The sequence below is a fragment of the Phyllostomus hastatus genome, unplaced genomic scaffold, assembly GCF_019186645.2.
Source record: "Phyllostomus hastatus isolate PE091 unplaced genomic scaffold, TTU_PhHast_1.1 phas_contig_1162, whole genome shotgun sequence".
Lineage (NCBI taxonomy): Eukaryota > Metazoa > Chordata > Mammalia > Chiroptera > Phyllostomidae > Phyllostomus > Phyllostomus hastatus.
The window spans coordinates 11,702,925-11,727,264 of NW_025333537.1; the positions used below are offsets into that span (position 1 = coordinate 11,702,925).

A 24,340-nucleotide genomic window follows, 5' to 3' on the forward strand; every position below is an offset into this window, starting at 1 on the left:
CGTGGGGGCATTAAAACACCCCCCACTTGCTGGGGGAACTCAAACCAGGCGAGAGTCGGGGACAAAGACGCCAGGGGACGTCGACAGGACAGCCGAGCCGAGCGCAACGAGCTGAAGAAGGGAGGCGGGGAACAGCATGGGGAACAGACCCTGCGCTGGGGAGGGTGGGCGGAGGCGGCCGCAGCCCGAATGGGGGGCTCACAGGCAGAAGCATGCTCACGGAAGTGGGGCCCCTTGCAGAGGGCAGGTGACCTCGGGACGCCCCCCGCCCCCCAGGCCGGACGGCCACATTCGTACCTGGGCCACTGCATTCCCCTCTGGGCACCTCGATCCCAGAGGCATGTAAGGCTGGAAGGAAGTGAGAGAAGGGTTAGAAGCCGGAAGCCGGGTTCCAGGAGCAGCAGGGAGGGAGGGAGGGAGGGAGGGAGGGAGGGAGGGACAAGGCTGGGGTGGCCGGGCAGCACCAGGGACCCGCCCCGCCCCCCGGGCTGCTCAGCTGCCCTGTTCTGCCAGCCCCAGTCCTCGAGCCAATGCGCCCCCTCCCTCCCAACTCCGGATGCCAGGAACCCCGGGGGCCCCACGGGGCGAAGAGCACGTCCCAACCAGTCCTGGCGGCCTCAGGAGGTCACAGCCTTCCCCGTCTCCCAGCTCCCAGGGCCTCACCCCTCAGGCATGGAGCCAGACCGGCAGGGGCTCCTGGGGCGCTGGGCAAGGCCGCCTCGGCCCCCACGGCCCCCGGCCTCTCCCACTTGGGGCCTCTCTCCCTTCAGGGCTGAGCTGGGGCGACCCCTCCCAGAAACAACCCAGCGACAGCAGCGCATGGGCTGGCTCTGGGGGCCCCGCCCCTCGCGGGCGACTCTCGCCGACCCGTCTGTCTGCAGGTGAGGAACCAGAGGCCCGGAGAGTGAGGTCACCTGCCCGAGGCCACACTGCCAGGGGGAGGCGGAGGCTGACCCCAGGAGCCCGTGTCCCTGACCTCTGGGCTTCCTGCCCCTGCCCCTGACCCCAGAGCATGGTTCCCTGCAGCGCACGTGGCCAGGGCTAAGAGAGCCCGCACCCCCAGGCCTCGGTCGGCTCTTCTGGGAAATGGGCAGTGCACCCGTCAGTCCTCGGGCTCGAGCACCAGGGGCTGGGGCTCAGGCGGCTGGGTCACCCCAGCAGGGTTCCCCCGCTTCAGGAGGCACGGCCGGGGCCTGCGAGTCGGCGCTCGCACCCTCACCCCGGCCGGCTCTGGGGCCCCGGGCAGCTGCTGTGCCCCGGGTTCCCTCGCCCATGAGCAGGGAAGCAGCAGCACCGCCCCCATCGGAGTCGAGGCTGCCTCCAGGCCGGGGCTCTCGGTCCGACCTCAGCTGCCACCGGGACCCCGTGGGGCCCTCCTGCCCTGAGCCACAAGGCCCTTGCCCCCTGCCCCCTGGAGGGGGCCTCTAGGCGCTGGCTGGGGTTTCTGGGAGGTCCCATGGGGGTGGCCTCAGGCCCTCACCCAGACCTGCCGCCCCTCCCCAACCCTGGTCTCAGAAGGCAGGGGCGCCCAGCTAGGGCCGGCTGCCCGGCGACCCCCAGTCTGCCACGCACAGAACACCCTGCCGAGCGGTTCCGCAGCCCCCGGCCTACGTGCCCTCACCCGTCAGGCGAGGGTGCCACAGCGCTGCCTGTTCTTCCCGTGGGGCCTTCTAGGCTGCCACCCTCGATCTGCTCGGGGCCGCCAGCCAGTCACGGAAGCCTCAGCTCCGGGCGACCAGCCCCGCCCCCGCCCCCCACACCTGACGGGAGGCGACCCTGGTGTGAGCTCAATGCCGCTCAGCACTCTCGCGGGCAGGTCCGCCCGGCCTCCCTGCCCCTTCCCACCAGGCCTGCGCCTGCACACAGAGTCCTCTGGAGGGGGCCTGGCCGCCTGCTCCCTGGGCCCGCCCTCCGCCTGGGGCGGACCCGGGCACCACCCTGGACTGGCAGCCTGCCATCGGACCCTCGCCAGGCCTCAGGCTGGCTTGGGCAGAGACCCTCAGGCCGGACTCAGACGCCCCAGCCTAAGACAGCGGGGGCGGGCTCTGCTGCGGCCGGAGGTGGGACTCGGGCTCCCGAGTGCGAGGGGCCGGCAGAGCAGCACTGGCCGCAGGACTGGCTCGCAGGGCGGGAGGGACGCACGCGCCTGCCCTCGCCACGTGGCCGGGGCCCGGCAGCGTGAGTGCAGGGACAGGATGACAGGAGCAAGAGGAAGGAAATGAGGGTGGGGGGGACAGACAGGAGGAGAGCAGGTTCCACCGACCAAGAACTGAAGGGCCAGCAGGAGAGGGCCAGCGGCTCGGGCAGGAACACGACAGAAGGGGAGCAGAGGCGTCGAGCGAAGCCGGGGTTGGGGGCCCCGGGGGCCCCGTGCCACAGCGGTGGGTGCAGACCCAGAAGGAGGGGGTGTGGGGGGCAAAGACAGGCTCATCACCTGGGGCAGGTCCTGCGTCCACAGACGCTGTCACGCGTCACCAAGGGGGCCGATCTCGTGCGGTCAAACCCCCCTCCGAGGCTGGGGCGGGCTCCCAGGGCGACCGGGCGGGAGAGCGCGCCTGAGACAGGCGCAGCCACACCGTGGGGGGCACGTGGGGCGCCGAGCCGGGGGGTTTAACTGCCTGGGCCTCAGCCCCCCTCCCAGAAAGCAGGCGTGTGGTGTGCCAGCCAACCGGGGCACAGGAGGCGCCGCGACTGCACAGCCTGCAGAGCACCCACCGACCGGGGCTCCTCACGCCCGTCAGCTCGTGCACAGTCCAGGGCAGCACACGGTGTTCAAAAATTTTTTTTTTCTTTTTTTGGTAAAACATGGCAGCAGACGTGCCCGCAGCTGCCCTGGGCTGCACCTGCGGGGCTGGGGGTGGGCTGGGGGGCGTGTGGAGCAGACCAGGGCCCGGCGGGCACCGAGCAGGCGGTCACCATGCTCGTGGCTGTGGCCGCCCTCACCTCCTTCCCCATCCTTCACCACCATCTTCCTCACCATCCTCACCACCTTCACCGCCCTCATCGCCATCTTCCCCACCGTCACCACCATCCTCACCGTCACCACCACCCTCACCGTCACCACCATCCTCACCGTCACCACCATCCTCACCGTCACCACCACACACGTCATCCTCAGCACCGTCGCCAGCGCCGCCCCACCTGGACCTGGCCGTCCCCCGTGGGGCGCTTGGGCCGCTCCGGAGGGACCCGGGCGTCCCTGGGACGGTCAGCCCCTGCCGGCCACCCTCACCTTCAGCCTCCTCCGCCATCTCCTCCTCGTTCCCGCTGGCGCCCGACGCCTCCATCTCCTCGTCCTCCGTCGCCGGGGGGAAGGCGGCCTCCTCGCTGGCGGCGGCCGGGGCCTTCTTCTTCTTCCTGCGCGCGCTCCGCTCCTTCTCCTGGGCGGGGAGAGCGGCGGGTCAGGGTCGGGGCCGGGCCGTCGGCCCGGGGACTCCCCGTGCTGAGGCCTCGCCACAGCTGCGAGGGACAGCGACCGGCCACACGGCTGTGGGGGGTGTCCTGCCCCCTCGCTCCCCACCGCCACGGCCAGACGTGCCAGGGGCTATTTTTACCCACGGCCTCACCCTCCCATCGTGCCCTGGGGACACCACGGGTGCGGCCAAGCCCGTGGCTGCCCTGATGGCCCTCCAGGACAGCGAAGCCGGATGGCCCGCCCCCAGAGGCCCCGCGGGCACTCGGCTCCACTGCCCGCCCTGCCCGGGCAGACGCTCAAGGGGGGCTGTTGCCTGCCCGTCTCACCTGACCCTGCTGAGCCGGGGGTGCGGGGGGACAGGCAGCTCATCACTCCACCCCACCAGTCTTTACAAGGCACCTACTACGTGCGGCCACTGCACCAGGGCAGAGGATGTCCACGAACAAGGCCGACAAGTCCTTGCCCCCAGCGGTCTGCCAGCCAGGAAGGCCAGCAAGCCACGCGTCAGTTAAAAGGACGACTCAGGGGCTCAGACACGGCCGGAGAGATCGGAGGGGCCGGGGCCAGGGCTTCCCCAAGGAAGTGCAGGGGGTGATTGGGGGGATTGGTGGGGCGGGCTCCAGGGGAGCGTGGTGCGGTGGAGGGCTGCAAGGGCAGGCCTGGAGGCAGCACGTCCCGGAGGCCCTGGTGCCCGAGCCTTTCACTTCCCCCTGCACAGCGCCCCGGTCCCCAGACAGACACCCAGCTGCTCGCGCAGGGGGCCAGCAGCCCGCCGCCCAGCTCGGGGCCTCAGGCTGCTCCGTGTGCACGGCTCCCTGTCCAGCCCGTGCAGGGCCAGGCACTCCAAGAGGGCGGAGGACTATCCATCTCGGTCGTCTCTTCAGCCGCCACGCCGAGACAGCGAGACAGGCGGAGGCTCGGAGGGGGTCTGTGGCCGACCCGCTGCTCGGGGGCTGCAGACGCACGGCACGGCGCTGGGGGCCGGGTGGGGGCAGAGTGCGCCGGGGGTCTCGAGGTGACAAGGGACACCCGGGCAGTGGGCTGCACCCTCGGAGGGCAGGCACCCCGACGGCCCGCGTGAGCCCCGCGGTCTCCGAGGGAGGACACTGCAGCTCTCGGCCAGGCCCCTCGTCCTGCATCCGAGACTGTCCCCCAGATCGCGGCCACCCAGACCTCAAAACGCGACCTTATTTGGAAGTCAGCTCTTAGCAGATGCAATTAGTTAGACTCGATGAGGTCAGACTGGATTAGGGAGGGCCCCGATCCGACAGCAGGCGTCCTTACGTGAGGGGAACTCAGACACAGAGGCACACAGGGGAGGGGCCCGTCTGGGAGCCAAGGACCCTCAAGGAAGCCGGCCCCTGCCGGACACTGAGGGGACAGGCAGGGCAGCCCCTGGAGCCTCAGGCGGCCCTGCCGACACCTCCCCTTTGGACTTGTGACTCCAGAACTGCGGGAGAAAGAGGTCCTCCTGTTTGATGCCGCCTGGCCGGTGGTCCTTTGTCACAGGAACGAGCAACCAGCACCCCTCCCTGCCGCCCACCCGCCAGGCCCCAGGAGAGGACCACCCCGAGCCACGACACCGCACAGCCCGCTCTTGCGGCCGGCGTCAGCAGGCGCTGCCCGCCCCGGCCCCTCGCCGCAGCCTGGTGGGGCGCAGGCCTCAGCGGTCCCCCAGGCCCCGCCCGCCCCAGGGCAGAACCACGTCCGTTCCCACCTCCTCCCGAAGCAAACGGGGGTCCTCGGGGCACAGCGCTGGGAACCCCAGGAGGAAAAGGGAAATGTGCGCTGGCCCGTTAGTCACGGCTTCCGTCACCAGCGCCCGGCGCCGGGGCCAGAGGGCCCGTGCCCCGCCCCGCCCAGCGCCCGGGGGCCGCTGCGGGCACGCCCAGCCCGGCCCCCCACCCACCCCCAGGGCTGCCCCAGCCCTGCCCCAGACCCAAGCTTCCCTCTGCGGGCCCCCCACCGGAGCCCACGGAGGTGCCAGAAAACTGTGTGGCCGTGCTCCTGCGGGCGCGGCAGAGGGTTCCCCCTTCTTCCCCAATTTATTTTTAGCAGGCAGCCACTTGCTCCGGTGCCCGGGACTCGGGGAGGCGGAGACCGGCCGCCCGAGCGGCGGGAGGCTCAGGAGGCTCAGAGCAGCCTGGGGACAGGGCCCTGTGCGCCTGGCCGGGGGCACATCCTCCGTCCTCTGTCGTGAGAGGTCTCTCTGGGAGGCCTCCCAACAAGCGGGCGGAGCAGGGCGAGTGTGATGTCCACCCCCAAACGCTCACACCGGCGCCTGGGGCTGAGAGGCCGGGGGTCCCGGGAGGTGCACCAGACCCTCCCCCCGCAGCCCTGCCCCTCAGAACCCGGAGGTGAGCACAGAGCAGGGTGTTCCTGCTAGCAACCAGTGAGTGTTTACTGAGCAACTACTAAGTGCCAGGCGTGTCCCGGACACTAATGCGCCGGGATCCGCACCGCCGCCCAGCAGATCAGAGCACAATGCTCCCCGCTTCCCTCCCCGTGGGGATCCCCCAAGCCCTCGAAATAAAACCCCAAGTCCCACCTGTTCATGCAGCCCCACATAATTTATATCCAGGCCCCGCCCACCGGCCCAGCTTGCCGGCCCACCGTGCACCTCCTCGGTCCCGTGGCCCTCCCTACTTGTGTAGAAGCGGGCTCCACGCCCCCACCCCAGGGCCCCTGCCTGCCCGCCTTCGCCCAGCCACCTGCTGACTCGCTGTCTCACCTCTTCCGAGAGGCCTGCCCTGATCGCCTGTCAAAACCAGCCGGCCCTTGCCCCCTGTCCATCTCGCTCTACTACACCACCCCTCCCCCCACCTCCAGCCCACTGCGCGCCACGATCTGTGTGTTCACGGGTTTCTCAGACTGGAACCGGCTGCCCCGGGCCCGCCCTAGCTGCCCTCCAGCGCCCGGGGCCCGGGCCCGCCCCCAGGCTCTGCCACAGCCGCGTTGGATGTGCGACCCTGAGCCGAGACGCCACTGGCTCAGAGAGGCCGAGGACACTTGCCCGAGGCCACCAACTCAGGAGCCGAGGAGCCCAGCCACGAAAGCAGATGAGGCTCAAGCCCTTCCCGGCCTGGATCCTCCCCCCCTCCCCCCGAAAAACAGGCCTGGGCGGCCTCCGAGGGCAGAGACGGCGGAGGGGAGCAGGGCACGGCTGAGCCGGGGCCCAGACAAACAGAGACGCAGCAACGCGGAAGCCGGGCCGCGGGGCCCGGACTCGCACACAGATGGGCGAGCGGGGTAACCTCCGGCCAGGAGGGGGGCGGGGAGCCTCGAGAAGACACTGTTGCCAAACGTTACATAACTCGGGGCAGCTCGGCCCGCCCGGTCCTGCTTCCTGCTGACGTCGCTGCGGCCACCCTCAGCCGGGCCCACTGTGAGGCGCAAAGGGGACGCCCGCTGACCCTCCGCTTCCCCCACCCCTTCCTGCACTGGAGGGGGAGCGGGGGGAGGGGGGGACCCATCTTCCCGCGCCGCAGATGGGGCCTGGCCAGCAGCCAGAGGCGGCGGCCACGCATCGGGATCCACGAGGACCCATCTTCCTCCTGGGGCGGCGGGGTGTGGGGGAGGGGCGGGAGGCGGAGGTCACTGAGGTCAGCAGCCTCCCATGCGTCCCATGCGGACCCGCCAGCACGGGGAGCTCGCCCCTGCTCCAGGGTGGGCCGGGCTCAGCCCGCCTTCCCAGGACCGGTCCTGGGGCCCACTCACTGCACTGCCCCCAGAGCTCGCAGGGGGTGACTGCCCGCAGGGCCGGCCGAGAAGGAGGGAGCCGACTGAGCCCACACTCCAGACGGCTCTCTGTCGTCAACGGGCCGGCGGCGAAGCGCGCCCTGCCGGCCCCAGACCTCGGCCAGCCAGCCCCCGCCTGGGGTCCCGCAGAGCCGGCCACCGTTTGCCCAGCAGGACCACCCTCTGCAGGTCTGCGGGGGGGGGCCCCCCGTCTGCTGACACGGGGCCGGGGGGCAAGGGGGAGCCAGGGGCTCCCACGGGCTGGTTCCCAGCCCCGCTGCGCCTCACCACCCACACCTGGGGAGTGGGGGCAGCGGAGGTGACCCCAGGGGCTGGGGCAGGGCCCAGGCTGGCCCCCCAGGGCCGCCGCCCCCATCAGTGTTCCGGGTCGGGGACGCAGAGGGCGGGTGGCCTCGACTCCGCCTCACCCGACCCTGGCGGGGCGGCCCCTCGGCTCACGACCCTCCCAGGGCCCCGCAGTCCCCACATCAGACACCCGCCCAGCCCCCCAGCCCTGCAGGAACCCCACCCCCCGTGGGCCCCGGAGCCCCTGCCGCCGCTTCCCCAGCATACAGAGGGCACCCAATAAAGACCTGCTGTGTTCAACAAGGCACACACTCGGCGGGCTCCGAGTGCTGGCTGAGGCTGGGGCCTCGCCCTGGACACGGGGGCCCCGTCTGCTTCTCCCCGTGGCTCTGGGAGGGTCCTCGGTGGCCTGTTTCACAGGGGAAACCGCGCACCGCCCTGAGGCCGGGCGCCCGTGGGCCCCATCTCGGGGGCCGCACCCTGCCCTCCAGCACTGTCCTGGGCTGACTGTCCCGGGCTGCCCGTCCGAGCGAGCAGCTGAATCGGTCCGTCGACCAACCGGCCCCGCCGCTCAGCCAGCCTGGGAGCAGGTGGGCCGCACAGCCACCGGCCACCGAGGGGGCCACGACAGCCAGCAACCCAGCGGCACAGCCCCACCATCGCCACTGGGGTCCTCACTCACGGAGCACTTCACACGCCAGCCATTCCCAACCCAGCCCTCTGAGGGGGCCTGTGGCATCACCCCCATTTCAGACGGAGAGACTGAGCCGTGAAGGTCAAGCCACTGCCCCATGGCCACAGAGCCGGGAGGTTGGGAGAGTGCGGATTTGAACCCAGGTCTCTGGGGCCCAGAGTCCCTGCTCTGGCCAGTCCCGCCCCCAGGGCTCTGTGATGAAATGACAGCAATGCTGCCGCCGCAACTACTGTAGCGGGGTGTCATCCATCGTCGGCCGCGGCAGTCCCGCCGGGCTCCCAGCCCCGCACAGGCAGGGACTCACCCCAAATGCCTGGGGTGAGGAAGGGCCCTCATGTCCCCACTTCACAGAGGAGGAAACTGAGGCTCAGCGGGGTCAAACTGCTGCCCGAGGTCACACAGGTGCCCAGTCACCAAGCCAGAACTTGTCTCCACGTTCCCGCCCAGGCTCCCGAGCTCCAGCGGTGCTAACCACCTTGCTGGGGTCTCTGGTTCTCTGACGCCCGCTCTCAAGTTCACTGGCCCCCCGGGGGCACAGTGGGGCCGAGCCCCGAGGAAACCTGGAAAGTGAGGCTAGGGGCCAGCAGGCTGCGAAGGGAGAGGGCGGCGATGGTGCTCGTAACCCGATATCCTGGACACCGGCTAGAGGGAGCACGACGTGGGGGAGGAGCGGGGGGAGGCGAGGGCCCGGGAGGAAGAGGAGGTCGGAGGAAACAGGAAGACATCCCTTTGCACCCCGGGGGTGATGTTCAGGGCCACCCCCGAGCACGGAGCTCGCGTGCGCAGAGGCCTGCCCGCCCCGCAACCCTCCTGGCTGTGTGGGCTGGGCACCCTGTGACCTGCGGTTTCAGCAGGTTCAAGGGCAGGTGCCCGGTGCCCTGGCCCTGGCCGAGCCCTCCTGCTTCCCTGTGGAAACTGGAGTCCTGGAGCCCGAGGACAGAGCAGGGCTGCCGGTGCGCGCGGCAGTGCAGCCCGAGGCTCGGGGGGTCTGAGGAGGGCGGACTCCAGGGGCCCTGTCGGGGCAGTGCGCAGGCACAACCTGACCAACGTGACGGGGGTGGACTGCAGGCAGGGCCCGGCCTCAGCCCCGGCCACAGGCGCATGCCCAGTACCCCCCACAGCACTCCCAGGGGCCGGCACGGGGCGCCCTCAAATTCTGTTTGGTGCTTAAGGGGCGTTCAGCAGGGGGTGCCTGTCTCTGGCCTGCCCTGTGCTGTGCTGCCTCCGCAGCCTGCTCGCCCTCTCTGGTCCTTGGCGGGCTGTGTGTGTGTGGCGGGGGGGATATTCGGCAGAGCCTCCCAGGATAAGCTATGCCAACCCTAAACCCCACCACAGGTGGCCCAGCAGCGGTGCACTGGGGGTGCCACTGCATGTCCCCCCACCCCGTGCAGCCCCGCCAATCAGGAGCATGGGTCCCCGGGTTCAAATCCAAGCAGCTGCTCATGAACCACCTGAGCCTCAGTTTCCTCGTCTGGAACGGAGACAACACCTGGCACGTCACAAAGTGCGACCTAGTCTGATGGAGGGGAGATGGGGAAGGGCGAGAGAGAGCGAGCGCGTGAGCAGCCCCCCCCCCCCGCAGGAACAGCTGTGGAGGAAGCGGCCTCTCCAAGGAGACCATCCACTGGCTGCGAGGGGTGCGCCCTCCCCAGCTGGGCCCCCGGGCGAGGGAGCAGTCTCGGCCTCCACCAGGGCCCAGAGGCCAGGGCTGGGCAGGCCGCCCTCCTGGCCCGTCCCCCGCTCCCCAGGGCAGTCCTGAGACCGTGCAGCCCGGCGGGGCGGGGGAGACGCGCACTCGGGGTGCATCTGCCCCGGTCCTACATTCCGATGAGCTGAGAGCCACAAACCCCGGGTGAGTCAGCCGGCCCCCGGCCCCCAGGGGAGTGGGAGAGGGGCGGCGGGGGCGGGCCCGGCCCGTGGGGGCACGCCTGCCCGTCCGTCCACGTGCCCAGCAGGAGGTTCCGGCAGGGTCCCGTGGTGGCCGCTCGGCATGAGCCGGGAGGGGCTCCCCAGTGCAGCCCCCAGCGGCCTCCGGGTCTGGCGGGGCCCCCGGGAGGTGGGCGGCGGGGACTCACCATCTTCAGCTTGTGCTGCTGCAGGATCTCATCCAGGTTCTGCCTCTTCTTGTAGTTGAAGTAGAAGTTCTTACACTGGGACACCGTCTTGGAGCCCACCATCCGGGCGATGGCCGACCAGTTCCGGCCGTGCTCCAGGAGACCTGCGGGCAGAGGCGGCCGGTGAGGGAAGGGCTGTGCCCACCCGGCCTGGGCGCACACAGGGCCCCAGGCAGGAAGCAGCCCCAACGCGGGGCCCGGGGCTCCCTGCTGGGGCCCGAGACCCGGGAGCAGTGGTGGGGGCACCAGCGAGAGCGAGGATCAGGGCCTGGGCCACAGCTGCCGGCGAGGGCACTGGGCTCCGGGAGCCGGGACGGCAGGGGTGCCTGTCCCGGGTGCGCCCAGAACGAGGCTGCAGCCACGCGTGCTGGGGGCCGGGCGCCGGTCAGGGCCGGCACGAGGACCCTGCTGGGCCGGCCCCCTCCCCTCCTGCCCCCTGCTGTCGTGACCCAGCGCTGACACGTCCTCACAGCTGCAGACGAGGCCTCGGGAGGCCGGGCTGTTTTCCGGCTTCACCGGCCGGGAGAGGAAGGGACGGGTGAGCAGGGCGGGGGGGCGGGAAGTCCAGGTGGGGGTGAGCTGGGCCCCGCAGCCTCTGCGCCCAGACTAACCGGGGCGCCCGGGACTCAAAGGCCCCCCGGACACCCCCAGGCCCACGCTGGACTCGGACCACGCTGGGCTGGTCCAGGGGCCGGGAGTGGACTTGGCCCCAAACCACAGGCCCCCATCTCCGGGAGCGCCTCGGAGCCTCGCAGCCCCCCGACGTGGGGAGGAGCCCCCAGAAGCTGGCAGACCCCGAGGCAGAGCCACCGCGGCCAAAGGCCGTTTCCTCATCCCCACAGACAGCGGGCGGGAGCAGCGCCCCTCCCCCGCCGTTTCCAATGCCTTTCAACCGGAGGCTCAGCAAACACACAGCGCCCCCCCCCTCCCCCGCCCCGGCTCTTGAGGCGGCAGTGCCCGGGGAAGCCCGGCCCCTGGCTCGGCCCATCTGCCCGCGGAGCTCCACTACACGGCCGGGGTCTGAGCGTTGGTGCCGCCCGCAGAGGCCGTCCGCCCGAGCAGAGCGGGCAGGGCCAGCCCACTTCCCTGTGCACGGTGTGCATGTGTGTGTGTGTGTGTGTGTGCGCGCGCGCGCGTGTGAGCACGGCGAGAGGCGGCCTCCAGCCCTCCAGGGGCTCTGGGGCAGGCCCGGGGGCCCCCTGAGGGCGGCAGGCACGGAGCCTGAGTCACGTTGCTGGGAATGAACTTGGTGGCCTCTGAGCCCCGGGGCTAGGCTTGCAACAGCTAGCGAGAGAGTTCCCACAGCGGAGTTTGAGGCCGTTTTTCCTTGAGTCAAAGCGAGCTGCGAGCAGGGACGGCCGGCTGGCCAGAGCCCGAGGGGCCGGCTCTCTGCGCACTGGCGTTCTGTCCTCCGTCCGCCGCCCCCCCCCCCCCGCCCGGGTCCGTTCAGGCACAGGGCCGCACACACGCGGCTCGAGCAGGAACGACGCGGCGGCAGAAATGACGCGGCGGGCCACCGTCGCACGGCCAGGTGCCCGGGAGTCTGCACACCCCTCCAGGGACCTGACTCCATCTCCTCTCTGCGGCCAGGCCACCACTGGCCCCCTCCCCCGGGATGGGGGCGTCCAAGGCCGGGGGGGGGGGGCGCACAGCAACTCCGGAGCTTGTGGGACAGGCCCAGGGGTCTGGTGGGCCCCAGGGTTCCTGCCTGCCCCCTCCAGACCCAGCGGGTGGGGGTGGGGGTGGCGCTGGGCTGGCGGCCACCTGCTCTCCCGAGGAGGCCATGGGCCACGTGGCCCCAGGGCTCCTCGGGGTTCCTCGGGGACAGCAGGAGGGGAAGGGAGGGCGTGGGATCAAGTGCAACCGGCCCCCGACCTTCCCCTCCGCCCAAGCCAGCAGCAGCTGCCGCTTCCACAGAACCTGGCGGAGGACGGCTGGGACGCGCGTTTATTTATATTTCCCCAGCCGGGGCCAAGAGAGCCCGGGCAAACACGTCGGGCCGGAACCCTGGGCGGGGGTGGGTGGGCCTCCCATCTGGGCCTCCTGGGGGCGGACGGGGTGGGGGCGGCCGGACCCTGGGGAGGCTGACCCGGGCAGATGAATGAGGAGTCTGGCTGGGGGCGGGGGCAGGTCCCCCGGGCCCCTCCTGACACAGAGGCGCCCCCCAAGAGCCCTGCACAGAGCCGTCCAGAAGTCCGGCCCGGACACCCTGCGTGGCTGGGGCCGCCCCTCTGCTCTCGGGCCTCAGTTTCCTCAACTGCGGCACGAAGGGCCCGGGCGTGGGTGGCCAGCACGGGCTGCCTGCTGGCTCCTGTCCTTCGAACCCGGACCCAGGGTGCAAGGCGCGGGGAGAGGCACGTCAGACCCCACCATGCCAGGGAGCCCCCCCGAACGAGGCCCAGCAGGGGCACCCCCAACCGTCCACACGGAGGAGACACCTCTAGCCCATGCCAACCGGGACCCCAAGGCCTCCCCCGGACCCCGGTCCCGCCCTCCTTCCCGGGGGGCCCGGGCTGACAGCCACAATGCAGGGGGTGCCAAGGAAGAGGGTGGAGGTGGGCTCCCGTGGGCACGGAACTCCTGAGTCCCCAGCCCTGGGCTGCCCCAGCCGGTCCCTGTGCCCATGGCCCAAAGCCCCCCTGCCCCCCACCCCCAGCGCCACTCACTCACATGCTCTCATCTGTGTCTCCCCCTCGGCCAAGTTTTCCGGAAACATACGGCTTGGAGGGTGCTCCGGGGAGAGGAGCTAGGAGCAGCGGGCCGGGAGGCGGGAGGCTGGGCGGCCGCGGTGCCGGCTCTGGCGTCTGCTGGCGGCTCGGCTCAGCCCCACATCCTTCTCCTCCAACAGCGCCAGCAAGGAGGGAGGGGGGAGGGGGAGGAGGGAGGGGGAGGAGGGAGGAGGAAGGGGTGGGGGGGAGGAGAAGGGGGAGGAGGGAGGAGGGAGGGGGAGGGGGAAAGGGAGGGGGGAGAGGAGGGAGGGAGGAGGGACCAAGGGTGGGCGATGAAGGGTGGGGAAGCAGGTCCTTGCTGCCCCCCTGGCCCAAAGCTCCAGCACTGCCCACCCCTGATTGGGTCACCCCCGCCCCCCCCACAGCTGCGGGCAAGTGAGGTGCCCTTTGCCGGTGGGGCAGCCGGCCAGCGGGAAGCGGTCAGTGGTGTGCGCGGTGGCCCATGCCAGGCGTCACCAGGGCTCAACGTCCATGGCCCCTCTGGGCACCAGGGCGCCCCGTGCAGGCGCTCGGCAAGGGGCACTGGCCCGGAGCCCCTGGCCCCCGGCGCTCCAAGTCCCAAGACCCGAGCCCGCGGGGGCCCGCGGCGCCCGGGCAGCCCGGCGGAGCACCTGGGCTCTGCAGACCTTCCTGCCGCCTGACCCGGCGAGCCGCCTCGGGGCTGAATGTGACCTCCAGACAGCGGCTCGCAGGAGCGGCGGGCGGGCGGGCGGGCGGGGGAGCGTGGCAGGAGCCCAGGTTCGGAGGGGGCGGGCCGACTTGGCACTGGCTCCCCCCCCTCCCCATCCGCGGCGGCGGCGCGTCAGCAGCCGTGCGAGCAGACGAGGGCTCAGAAAAACAGAGCCTCCCCGCCCGCAGGCAGACGGAGCAAACAGCTTCCGCCGCGGAGGCTGCCGCGCGCGCCCCGCGCTCAGACCCACCTGCGGCCCGCCCCCCAACAGCCAGGCCCGCCCCCTCCAGGGGTACCTGGGGGGCGGGGGGCTGGGAGGGCGGAAGGGGACTGGGCTGGCCCGGCAACTGCGGCACGGTTTAGGTCTGGGGGAGACCGCAAAGCGGGGGAAAGATCCGGAGTCCCCCGAGAACTCCCTGCTGCAGTCTGGCCCCAGCGCCCCTTTCCTCCCTCCCCGAGACACCCCCGCCCCCGGGAAGCGCGCCAACCTGCTCCCCATACAGACACCTGCCAGATGCCCCGGCCGTTCCCGGGAGGTTGAAAGTTAACCGAGTTGAACTTTGGACCCAGATTCAGGTCATGACCGATTTTTCCAGCTCTGAGGTCACTGACCTGCTTGTCCCTTCAGCCCTCGGCCTTTCCCGTCGCGCCCAGAGAAACCCCGAAACAAGAGACCACAGGTCTCCGCGGGGCCCCAGCCCTGGCCCGATCCCCCTGCCCTCCTCTGAGGGGACCCCGCCGGGGGTGAGGGCAGCGGGTCCCGACCGTGTCAGGGTCCGGGATTTCCCTCCTCCACGGGGAGCTCCGAGGGCGCCTTCCGGATGCCGATCCCACTGCGTCACTCCTCTGTCCAAACCGTCCAATGACAACCCAGGGCCCTCGGGACAAAACCGACGGCCTCCGCCCACCTGCGTCCCACCCCTGTCCTGTTCACTCGCTCCAGCCACCGAGGCCCGGCGCCCAGCCCGGGGACACGCCCCAGGGCACTTGCACCAGCGGCTCCCTCGCCTGCGGGGCCTTCTCACTGACCGCCTGCTGTCCTTTCCCGCTCTGGGCTCCAGGGACGCCTCCTCGCTCAGGGCGGCCTGCCTTGCCCGCCCCAGGGTTTCACTGTCACCGCCGGGCTGGCAGGGGGCGCTCGGCCAGCGAACAAGCTCCACACGCCAGGCCTCGGGGCCTAGAGCCCCCTGGGGTCCTACGGGGGTCCCGACTACCTCTCTGGGGCCCCCTGGGAAGCAGCTGCCCAGAGGGGCGGGGGTGGGGGGCTCATCCCTGGCGGGCGCCGCGGACACACAGAAGCAGCAGGAGTGAGTGCCGCCCGCACCCCGCCCCCAGGGGCACACCCACACACACTCGGCTCCGGCGCCCAGAAAGCACATTCTGCCAACGTCTGCTGCGGTCTGGATTCCCCAACCCCACTTCTAATTTCTAAGGAAGGAGTTTCGTTCCGAGGAGTCGGCGACAGGAACTAGGAAGTGAAATTGACCGAGACAGGAAGTCAGGCCCGGAGATCTGAGTCACGGGCTGCGAGCTTGGAGTGAGGTGGGGGGAGCGGGGGCGGCTGCAGAGGTGGCGGCCGCAGAGGCGCCCCTCTCGGCCTGGCCGGTGGCCGCTCCGGCAGCCCTCGGGAGGAGCTGGGCACCGGTGCCACCAAAGACCCAGGACACGCCTCTCTCACGAGCACAGCGACCCGGTCCCTGGAGGCCAGGGCTGCTGCCGGATGCCTGCCCTGGGTCCCTCCTGAGCTGTTACCCTCTCCCCTGGGAACCTGCACCCACAGCCAACCACACCCCCCACCCAAGTTCAGACAACCAGGGCCGGGCACCCGCCTGGCACCCGTGGGCCCCAGGCCGCCATCCACCCAAGGCCTGGGAGCATCACGGCTGTTCTCTCCGGGAGCCAGCGAGCCCCTGTCCGCGGAAGACGCTGGCTCCCCACCGCCCACGGAGGGCGAGCACGGGACCCATCCCCACCCTCCTGCCAGCGGCCTCAGTCCACAAGAAACTCCAGGTCGTGCAACAGAGTTTTCTGCCCGGGACACCGTCAGAGCAGCGGGGAGGGCCCCGCAGGCGGGGTTCCGACTCGACTCCGTCACTTCCTGGTTTCGGACCGACGGCGCGAGCCCCGGGAAGGGGCCCCGACGGGCACCTCCGCAGGCCAGCGCCTCGCCGTGCCCGCCAGCCCGGACGTGACGCCCCCTCGGGCTCGGCCTGGACCACCTCACACCTGAACTCGGCTGACCCTTTGTTTTCTGACCGCTCTCCCCGAAACCTTCCGCGTTCCGACTGTTCTCCCCGAAACCGTCCGCGTCCCGACTGACTGTTCCCGAAAGCGTCCGCGTCCCGACTGACCGCTCTCCCCGAAACCGTCCGCGTTCCGACTGTTCTCCCCGAAACCGTCCGCGTCCCGACTGTCTGTTCTCCCCGAAACCGTCCGCGTCCCGACTGACTGTTCTCCCTGAAACCGTCCGCGTTCCGACCGCTCTCCCCGAAACCATCCGCGACGCCCGCTTTAACCTCGGCGGCAGCACCGACGTCTGCATCGCAGACGCGCTGGGAAGAGCCGCTCTCGCCCCACACGCGATGAAACGCGCTCAGGAAGGCGCACAGAACCCCTGCTCGCGGCGCCGTCCACGGGCAGTCTCCCCGGGAGCTCGGCCGCCGGCCTGCCTTCCCATCTGCGGAGCGGGCGTCGCGCCGGGGTGGCAGTGTGCGTGGGGCACCCGCCTGGAGGGCCCCGGGAGACCGGGACGACGCTGACGCGGGCAGAGCGCCCAGCCAGTGAGGCCCCGCGACCTGGGAACAGGCCCCCGCACAGCCGCGCCCCGCCGCCACGTGCCTCCCCCCAAGAAAGCAGGAGCCCGGAGGACTGGGGCGTGTGGGCTTCCCAAGGCGGTGAAGGGGGCGGCCCCCCGACGTCCTCTGCCGCAGAAGCCTGTCTTCCACACGCCAGGAGCATCCGGGGCAAGAGGCGGTGGGGCCACCTGTGGCAGCTCCACGGTCCTCGGCGTCCGGCCCAGAGCGGGGAGCAGCCCCCCAGGGACACCACAGGCCTTTCTCACAGCTCCTCAGTCACCTGTTCTGACGCCCGCACCGGCCACCCCGGCCGCCAGCGGCTGTGCGCGAACCACGGTGACACTGCCCAGTGTCAGCCCCCGGGGCCCCTGTCCCTGCCGTGGGGGACCTCCGGGGCCTGGGGCTCACACCTCCGCTCCCCAGGCTCTTCGTCCGTGACACCGATGGCCCCATGCCCGGCTTCTCCCTCACTCCCTGGGAAAGGGGGCGCGTCGTCCGGGAGGGGGCCGGAGTTACAGGGGGACAGGGCTGGGGTCGGCCAGGGCCCCGTCCAGCGTGACGGGGCTTTCCTGGGGCCAGCATGGAGCTGGGCCAGCGTCTGCGCCTGGTCTGGCATGGTGAGGACCGGGGGCTTCCCCGCCCCTGCGCAGCTGGCACCCCACCCGCCAGAGGAAGGGAGACCGGGATGGGGAGGAGCAGCCCGCACGGCCAGGTCAAGACTTCGAGCCGGGCCAGGCTGACCTTTCCCGGGGGAAATGGAGCCTCGCATCCCGGCCCAGGGCCGGGCCTGCCCCTCCTGCCCAGGGTGGCGCCGGGCCCGAGGGCGGGCAGCCAGCTCCCTGGGGCTGCCTGGTTCCTGGGGAGGCAGCTTCCTGCACATGCGCCGTCCAGTCCCCACTCTGCGAGAGCCCTGGGGCAGGAGGCCCCGACTCCACACACGCTGCAGGGGAGGGTGCCCGCCCGCCCGCCTGGAACCCTGTCCACCCCTCCCCACCCCCTCCCCACCTCGCACTCAGCACCACCGCCCAGCTCCACCGAGCGTGGGAAGGCAGGCCAGGGTCCGCGTGGCTGCCCCAACCCTTGCCCCTCCCCCTCCCCTTCGGGGTGTCCATAGCTTCTCCCTGGACCCCACCACTTGCCCTACCGCAGGGAGGCCGCTGCCGCGGGAGCTGCCCCCCCTCCTCGCTGCCTCCCTTGCTGTGGCCTGGCCCCTGGACTGACCCGCCCAGTCTCCACCAGCCCCATTCCCACTCTGGTTCGAATCCCAGCGCCACCACGTAACAGCTGTGTGACCAGCGGCAGCTCCCATATCCGCCCTGCACCTCGGTTTCCTCAGCCGGAAAAAAGGAACAAGAACAGCACCTGCTCCGCAGGGCTGGGGGGGACGCAGCAGCTGCGCGCACACGCACGCACGCACGCCTTGCGGCAGTCCCCGGCTCCCGGACCCTCCGGGGCGTCCTGGAGACAGTTACTTAGTGTTCTCGCTTCACGCTCTGCGTCTCAGCCCAACGCCCCTCTGCAGGCCACCCCCCCCCCACCCGCCACCGCCCGCCCGCCGGTCCTGGGTGCAGACGAGGGGCCTCGGCCCCCAGGGGCGCGGCCACCCACCCCAGGGGCACACCCCCAGGTCAGAGCGGGCACTTGAACTCAGGAAGAAAGGCCCCGGAGTCGGCGTGCCGCAGTGTGGTCCCGCCACTCCTGGGCGCCTGCTGTGTACCAAGGGCCACACACGCACGGCGCGCGCGCCCTCAGGACGACCCCGGGAGGCGGCACCCCGGCCGCGTGTTTTGGAGACGAGAGGGAACGAGGCGGGGGCCGGGCTGGGAGGGGGCCTGGCCGTCACCGCGGAGAGGGGCGGGAGCTCCGTCCACTAGGGACGTCGCCGCCCTGAGCGCCTCCGTGTTCTCCCACCGGAGCCCCGCAGGGGGCGCTGTGCTGGGCTGGGCGGTGCCTCCCGACCCCCAGCACCTGCGGGCGTGACCGGGCCCGGAAAGAGAGACTGGGAGACCTGACCAAGTACGATGACGACGACGGCCCGCGGACGGGGCGGGGCCTCCCAGAAGGGGAGTAGTTAGAGGAGACACGGAGGGAAGGCAGCCTGTGAGGGCCGAGGCTGTTGGAAGAGAAAAGGCCGGCTCCCCCCCACCCCGAAACCTTCACAGGGGGCTCGGCCCTGCAGACCCCTGGATGTCCAACTCCCGGCCCCCAGAGCCCCGACTCCCACCGTGCAGGTGAGGAAACAAGGCAGCGGAAGGCTGGCCAAGCCATCGGTCGTCTGTCTTTGGGGTGCTCCAGGCAGGCTCTGCGCTCCCCCCCACCTCGCCCAGGGACGCTGGCTGGCTGCCTGCCTGCCTCCCAGGGCCCCCCCGAGAGAGCGACCAGAGCTGGCTGCAACCCGCAGCCCACAGATCCACCCGAGGGGAAGAAGGGTGGGGGTGCCATCTGCCCCGAGCACAGCTGGCAGAAGGCTCCGGAACGTTCTTAGCCTTCCCGCCCCTGCCCACTGTGGAGGAGTCGCCAGGGCCGCCAGCACCTGCCTCCCCGCCCCCGCCTGCAACACACAGCCATTAGCAGCCACCCTGGGCAGTAATTGTCCAGATTGCTGTAATTCTCGCGGACGAGCCCGCTGGCGCGCACTGCATCGTTACAAATGTCACTGAGCAGGGCCTCGGCGTGACTCCACGCCGCCGGCTCCGTGGGCAGGACCGGGATGAGCTCACCGCCGCCGCCACCGAGGACCCAACCTGGAGACGCTGGGGCGCGCGCGCCCGTCTCGGCGGTGAGTCAGCCCCGCCGTCCTCCCCGTCCCCAGTCTGCCCTTCCCAGAGGAGAGAGAGGGCAGCTGCCACCCAGACGACTCCTGTTCCCGGGCCACCGGTGGGGGAGGGTGGGGCTGGGACACCACGGCCACAGTGACGCCCCGGGGAGTGGGAGGCCGTGGGAGCTGGGGCTGGCGGGCCTGGGACCTGTGGAGAAGCCAGACGCCACAGACACGGAGGGGTAGGCGCCGTGAGACCCCCGTCCTGGGAAGGTCCGGAGGGGCAGGCCCCCACGGGCGAGGCTGGCAGGGCTGGGGTGGGGGGTGGGGGCTGGGAGTGTGGGTGCGGCCGAGGGGGACGGCCGCCCAGCATCGAGAACGCACTCAGAGGCCCTGAACGATGCACTTTGGATGGTTGCCGTGGGCCATTTCGTGCATATCTGCTCACGTTAAACGGGAAAACAGCCCTACAGTCTCCAGAAGGCATCTCGTGCACGCCACCGCAAAGCCCACGCAGAAGCCATCTGGACGCAGAGGACCGAGGGGAAGGGCACGGTGGCCCCTCGAGGGAGTGATGGCACACGCCTGGCCCTGCCAGCAGCGACGAGATGCACCCCCCGCCCCATGAGGGCCCCTCGGAGCCGCGGGGAGCAGGGCCTGAGGCTGAGGGTCCAGTGCCCAGACAGGAGCCCCGAGGGAGGGACCTGCTCCGCTTCCGGAACGCCAGGCCCCTCGGCGCACTGTCCCCGGGGTCCGGGTGGGCACAGGGTGGGCAGGCAGCCCGCGGGCCGGGGTCTCGGCCTCACGCACGCCCGATCCCTCCACTAGAAAGACCATTCGTTCCCTCTTCTACCTGCTCCCCGGAGGCCCGGGCACGAGCTGCAGGACCCGGCAGCGCTCGGCCTACGGAAGCAAGACCCCCGCTCCGTGCTGGGGGGGTCCAGGTGGCTGTGGGCGCTCGGGCAGATCGCAGCCCGGAGCTGCCGCCGCCGCCGCCGGCCTTGCCTCCCATGGGTGCCGTACCGGGCCGACAGCCCGCTCACCAGGCGCGGGCGGTGGGACCCGGCCCGGAGCTCTCGGGGTACAGGACAGCCACACCGGCCACACCCGCCCTCTGGCCCCTCACACCGACGGAGGCATACACGGAGCAGGAAACTGAGGGGCGGGGGCGGGTCACCGAGCCGGGAGGCCGCAGACCCAGCTCACGCGGGCCTGCAGTGGTTCCTGAGGGATGACGGGGGGCTGGCCCCACAGCACCCCGCAGCCAGCCACCCCCGCCCTTGGGGGACGGCTCGACCCGACAGCCCCCCTGCAGTGGCCGCCCGTGGGGCTCTGCACCCCCACCCCAGGGAGGTCAGGGGTGTCCGAGCTCCGGCCCAACAGCACCAGGGGCGCCCCGCGGGACCCGAGGCCGAGACCACGCAGACCCACATCCTGGAGGGCAAAACCGCAGCCCCGAGGGGTGGTGACCCGCCTCAGAGCGTCCAACGGCCTCCGCGCCCACGGCCCTCGGGACCGGGCGCGAGCCGGCGCCACTCACCTTTCTTGGCCGTCTCCATCTCCTCCTCGGTCCAGCGGGAGCTCTCGTTCATCTCCATGGAGGCTGCAATGGGGCACACCGCGTGTCGGCAGCGCCACCAGGGGGCGCCTCATCCGTCTCCGCCGCACAGCGCGAGCCCCACCAGCCTCCACGCCACCGGCCGGGGCGGGGGTGCTCAGTCGTCCCACTTCACAGGTGGGGAAGCTGAGGCAGTCTGGGGCCGGGACCCACAGAGCTGCCTCTCCAGGCACTTGGCTGCGACGGGGGCGGCCCGGCTGGGAGCACAGTGACGGCGAGAGGTCTGGGGCGGCAGGGAGGGCAGCTGGGGGCCCGCCTGAGCGTGGACTCCTCGCCAGGGGGCTGTCTTGGGCACTGCGGGGTGTTTGGCAGCACCCCTGGCCTCCACGCTCTAGAGAGAGGTCAGAGGCTCCCACTCCAACCACCACAGTAAAAATGGTTTCCCGCCCCGGCTGGTGAAGAGTGCCAGCCTGCGGACCAGAGGGTGGCTGGTTTGATTCCCACTCAGGGCATAGGCCTGGGTTGCGGGCCAGGTCCCCAGTAGGGGGCGCATGAGAGGCAACCACACATTGGTGTTTCTCTCCCTCTCTTCCTCTCTTCCTTCCCCTCTCTCTAAAAATAAAGGAATAAAACCCTAAAAAAATTGTTTCCAGTCCTGGTCAAGTGTCCCTGGGGGTAAAACGCCCCGCGAACCCACCTACAAGGCGGTCACTGCCCTCTCCCCTGACGTGTCGGGACGAGGACGGGGTCTCTCGTGCTCCTCGGAAAGGGCAGAGCTGGCCTGGCCCCTGCTGGGGCGCTGTGTCTGGATTTCTCCTCTGAGTCCCCCGCCCCGAGTGTGGGCCCAGGTCCTCCCTGGCAAGGGGGGGGTGGGTATGGGGTGGGGGGGCCATCAGCTTCCTAGAATTGGCACCCGCACGGTGCCAGGCGCGGGACGTGTGCCTGACACGCAGCGGCTGGCCGGGGGAGGGGGATTCCGGCAGGAGGGGCTGTGGAGCAGCAGCCCGGGAGAGACAAGGCCCCTCCCTCGCAGGCAACCCCCCACCCCTGGGGCCTTGGCTGACACACCCCTCCCTTCCCACAGGACCCCCAGCCAGAGGCAGTGACGTCAGAGGCTGGGGTGGATGTGTGGGCGCAGAGCACTGGGCTTCCCACCCCCAGTGCAGCCCGGCCCCAGCCCCGTGGGGAGCGTCTGCAGAAGCCAGGCACACCCGCGTACTTCCGAAGGGGGCCCCGCGGTGCTGGGCCCTGGGTGCGCTGGCCCCTGCAGACAGCCCGCCCACACTGGAAGGAGCCGCCCGAGATCTGCGGATCCCTGAGCTAGGCCTGAGTCCCCACAAACCCCGTGGCTCTACAGAGGTCACACCCTTTGCTTGAGCCTCCAACAGCCCACCCACAAAATGGGCACGAGGGACCTTCCCCGGGAAGAAGGGACAGGTGCCTGGAACAGACCCTGGGTGTGCGGGAGGGCGCGTCTGTGACAAACGAACACCGCCTCCATCACCTCCCGCCCCGGGCAGGCATCCTGGTGCCTGTGGCCTCAGCTCCAGCACTCAGGGCCAGTGATGCGGGTTCCCACAGACGCAGGAGGGGGGCCACCCGCCTCCCCTACAGCAGCCAAAATGGTACAGGCAACAGACATACGTGGGCTGCCCCCCTGTGGTCGCACTTGGGAACTGCTGCCCGACCCTCCGGCCCGCAGCAGTGGTCTGAGGTGCCTACCAGGGGCGGGGCGAGGTGGGGCGACAGGCAGCACCTTCCAAATAGGGGTGCTGGCTACTCGGCTCCAGCCGCGCCCACCTGGTGGAAATGCGGGCCAGGTGCAGCCGGACCTTCTGACTGAAGGACGAGGCCGGAGCCAGCGGTCTGGATTTCTGCGGGCACGCTGGGCCCCGGCTTCCGCCCCCAGAGCCTCCCGCAAGCCCGTCCCCTCCGCGAGGGCGTGGAGACGCCCGGTCACAGGCAGCCAGCGTGCGCAGAGAGGTTGGGGAGCATGCCCCAGGTCACGCAGCAGGTTCCGCTGGAGCGGGACCGCCGGCCCGCCCCGCCCTGGCACCCCGGCCCCGGCGGCCACTCACCCAGCTCCGCGCTCTGCTGCGGGGTGACGGCCTCCTCGCTGTTGGCCTCGTTGGCCATCGAGCGGGTGATGCGGCCTTTGCGCCGCCCCTGGCTGTTGGCGGTTTTGCGGCCTTTGGAGGCCACCGCCTCCTTCTCATCGTTGTCCTCCCCGGAGGTGTCGTCCGTCTTCTCCCTGCGGGCCGGAGAGGGAGACGGTGGTGGCTGCTGCACCGGATGGGGCGGTGCGGCCGGAGCCACCAGCCGCTTCCTGCACCCCGGGCAGGCGCGGCCCCGCTCCCCACACGCGGGATGGACGCTGCATGCCCTGCGCGGCCGAGGGCTGGCCGCTGCGTGCCAGGCCGTGTCGCACACCGGAGAGGGCGGAGGCCCCCTGAGCTGGGGTGCGGAGCCCCATCGTGCGGGTGCGGAGCCACGCTGCTCCCCGAGATGTCGCCACCCCCCGGACCCTGCAGGTCCCCCGCAGGCCGAACCAGGTGTGCGGGGGTGGGGTGCGCACAGGGCCTCGACGCCCAGAGCCGGGCCCTTCCCACGTGTCATCCCCACCTCCCATCCATCCATCTCCCCGAAGGCCCTCCCGGAAGTCTGGGAGACGGAGGGGGGCGGGGAGGCCGGCCAGATGCTCCCTGAAACCACATTCCTGAGCCCTGCCCGGCCCCCCTCCCACCGCCCTTCTCTGCCTGACGCCCCGGGGGGTGCGCCTCGATCCACGGGGACTCCCACCGACAGTGGGAATTCTGAGGCGGGGGCTGCCGGCTGCCTGCATCCCTCGTCCCTCCCGGCTCCTCTGACCCCCGACCCCCTCCCGGTGTCTCAGGAGACCTGACCGAGGAGGGGGCGGTGGGGATGGGGGGCAAGGGTCCAAAGTCGCCGCCCAGATTTATTTGCTCAGGAGTGGAGCTCACACGAGCTACCAGTGTGCAAGGTCTTGGGAGGGTTAGAGAAGGAAGGGCAGGCGGAGGGTGGGGGAGGGGGCGGGGAAGAGGAGGAAGAGGAAGAGGAGTAGGAGAGCAGCAGGTTCCAGGAGGGAGGCTGTCAGGGACAGAGCAGAAAACGCCCCTCTTCCCGGCAGGTGCTCTGCAGGCACCGCGTCACCCCGTCCGCACCCACGGGCCCAGGGCCGCCCGCGGGGCCCCGACCGGGCCGAGGACGGCGCCCACCCCCGGGGGGCAAGGCGGGCGGCCTTACTTGATCAGCTCCTCCTTGTCGTTCTCCGCATCCGGCCTCTCCTCCTCCTTCTCAGCCTCCTTCTCCTTCTCCTCCTTCTCGTCCTGGCTGCTCCGGGGCATCTGCTGCTGCTGCTGCTGCTGCTGCTGCTGCTGTGGCCGCCGCCGCCAGGCCGCAGAGGGACGCAGGTAGAGGAAGGCAGGGAGGCAGGTGAGTGCGCACCTGGGCTGGGGCAGCGTGGGGTGGGGCGGGGCGGGGGGGGGACACGGGGAGTCGGCCAGAGGCGGCCACGGGCAGAGGGTGCCACAGGGTGCCACAGG

General features: G+C 71.1%; 1 protein-coding gene across 18 annotated transcripts in view; it reads right to left on the minus strand.

Annotated features, from left to right (window-relative positions):
• The window catches only part of NCOR2 (nuclear receptor corepressor 2), a 155,305-nt gene that overhangs the window by 31,824 nt on the left and 99,141 nt on the right, over positions 1–24,340 (minus strand). For 12 of the 18 annotated variants that reach the window (XM_045845675.1, XM_045845716.1, XM_045845684.1 and 9 more), the window contains 6 exons: positions 24,042–24,175; positions 22,856–23,028; positions 20,760–20,822; positions 10,229–10,371; positions 3,233–3,380; positions 298–348 (listed from right to left, as the gene is read on the minus strand). In XM_045845675.1, coding sequence (XP_045701631.1) covers positions 298–348; positions 3,233–3,380; positions 10,229–10,371; positions 20,760–20,822; positions 22,856–23,028; positions 24,042–24,175 — 712 coding nt within the window. The remainder of the gene's footprint in view (positions 1–297; positions 349–3,232; positions 3,381–10,228; positions 10,372–20,759; positions 20,823–22,855; positions 23,029–24,041; positions 24,176–24,340) is intronic. The other 6 variants (XM_045845803.1, XM_045845794.1, XM_045845811.1 and 3 more) reach the window with 3 other exon arrangements.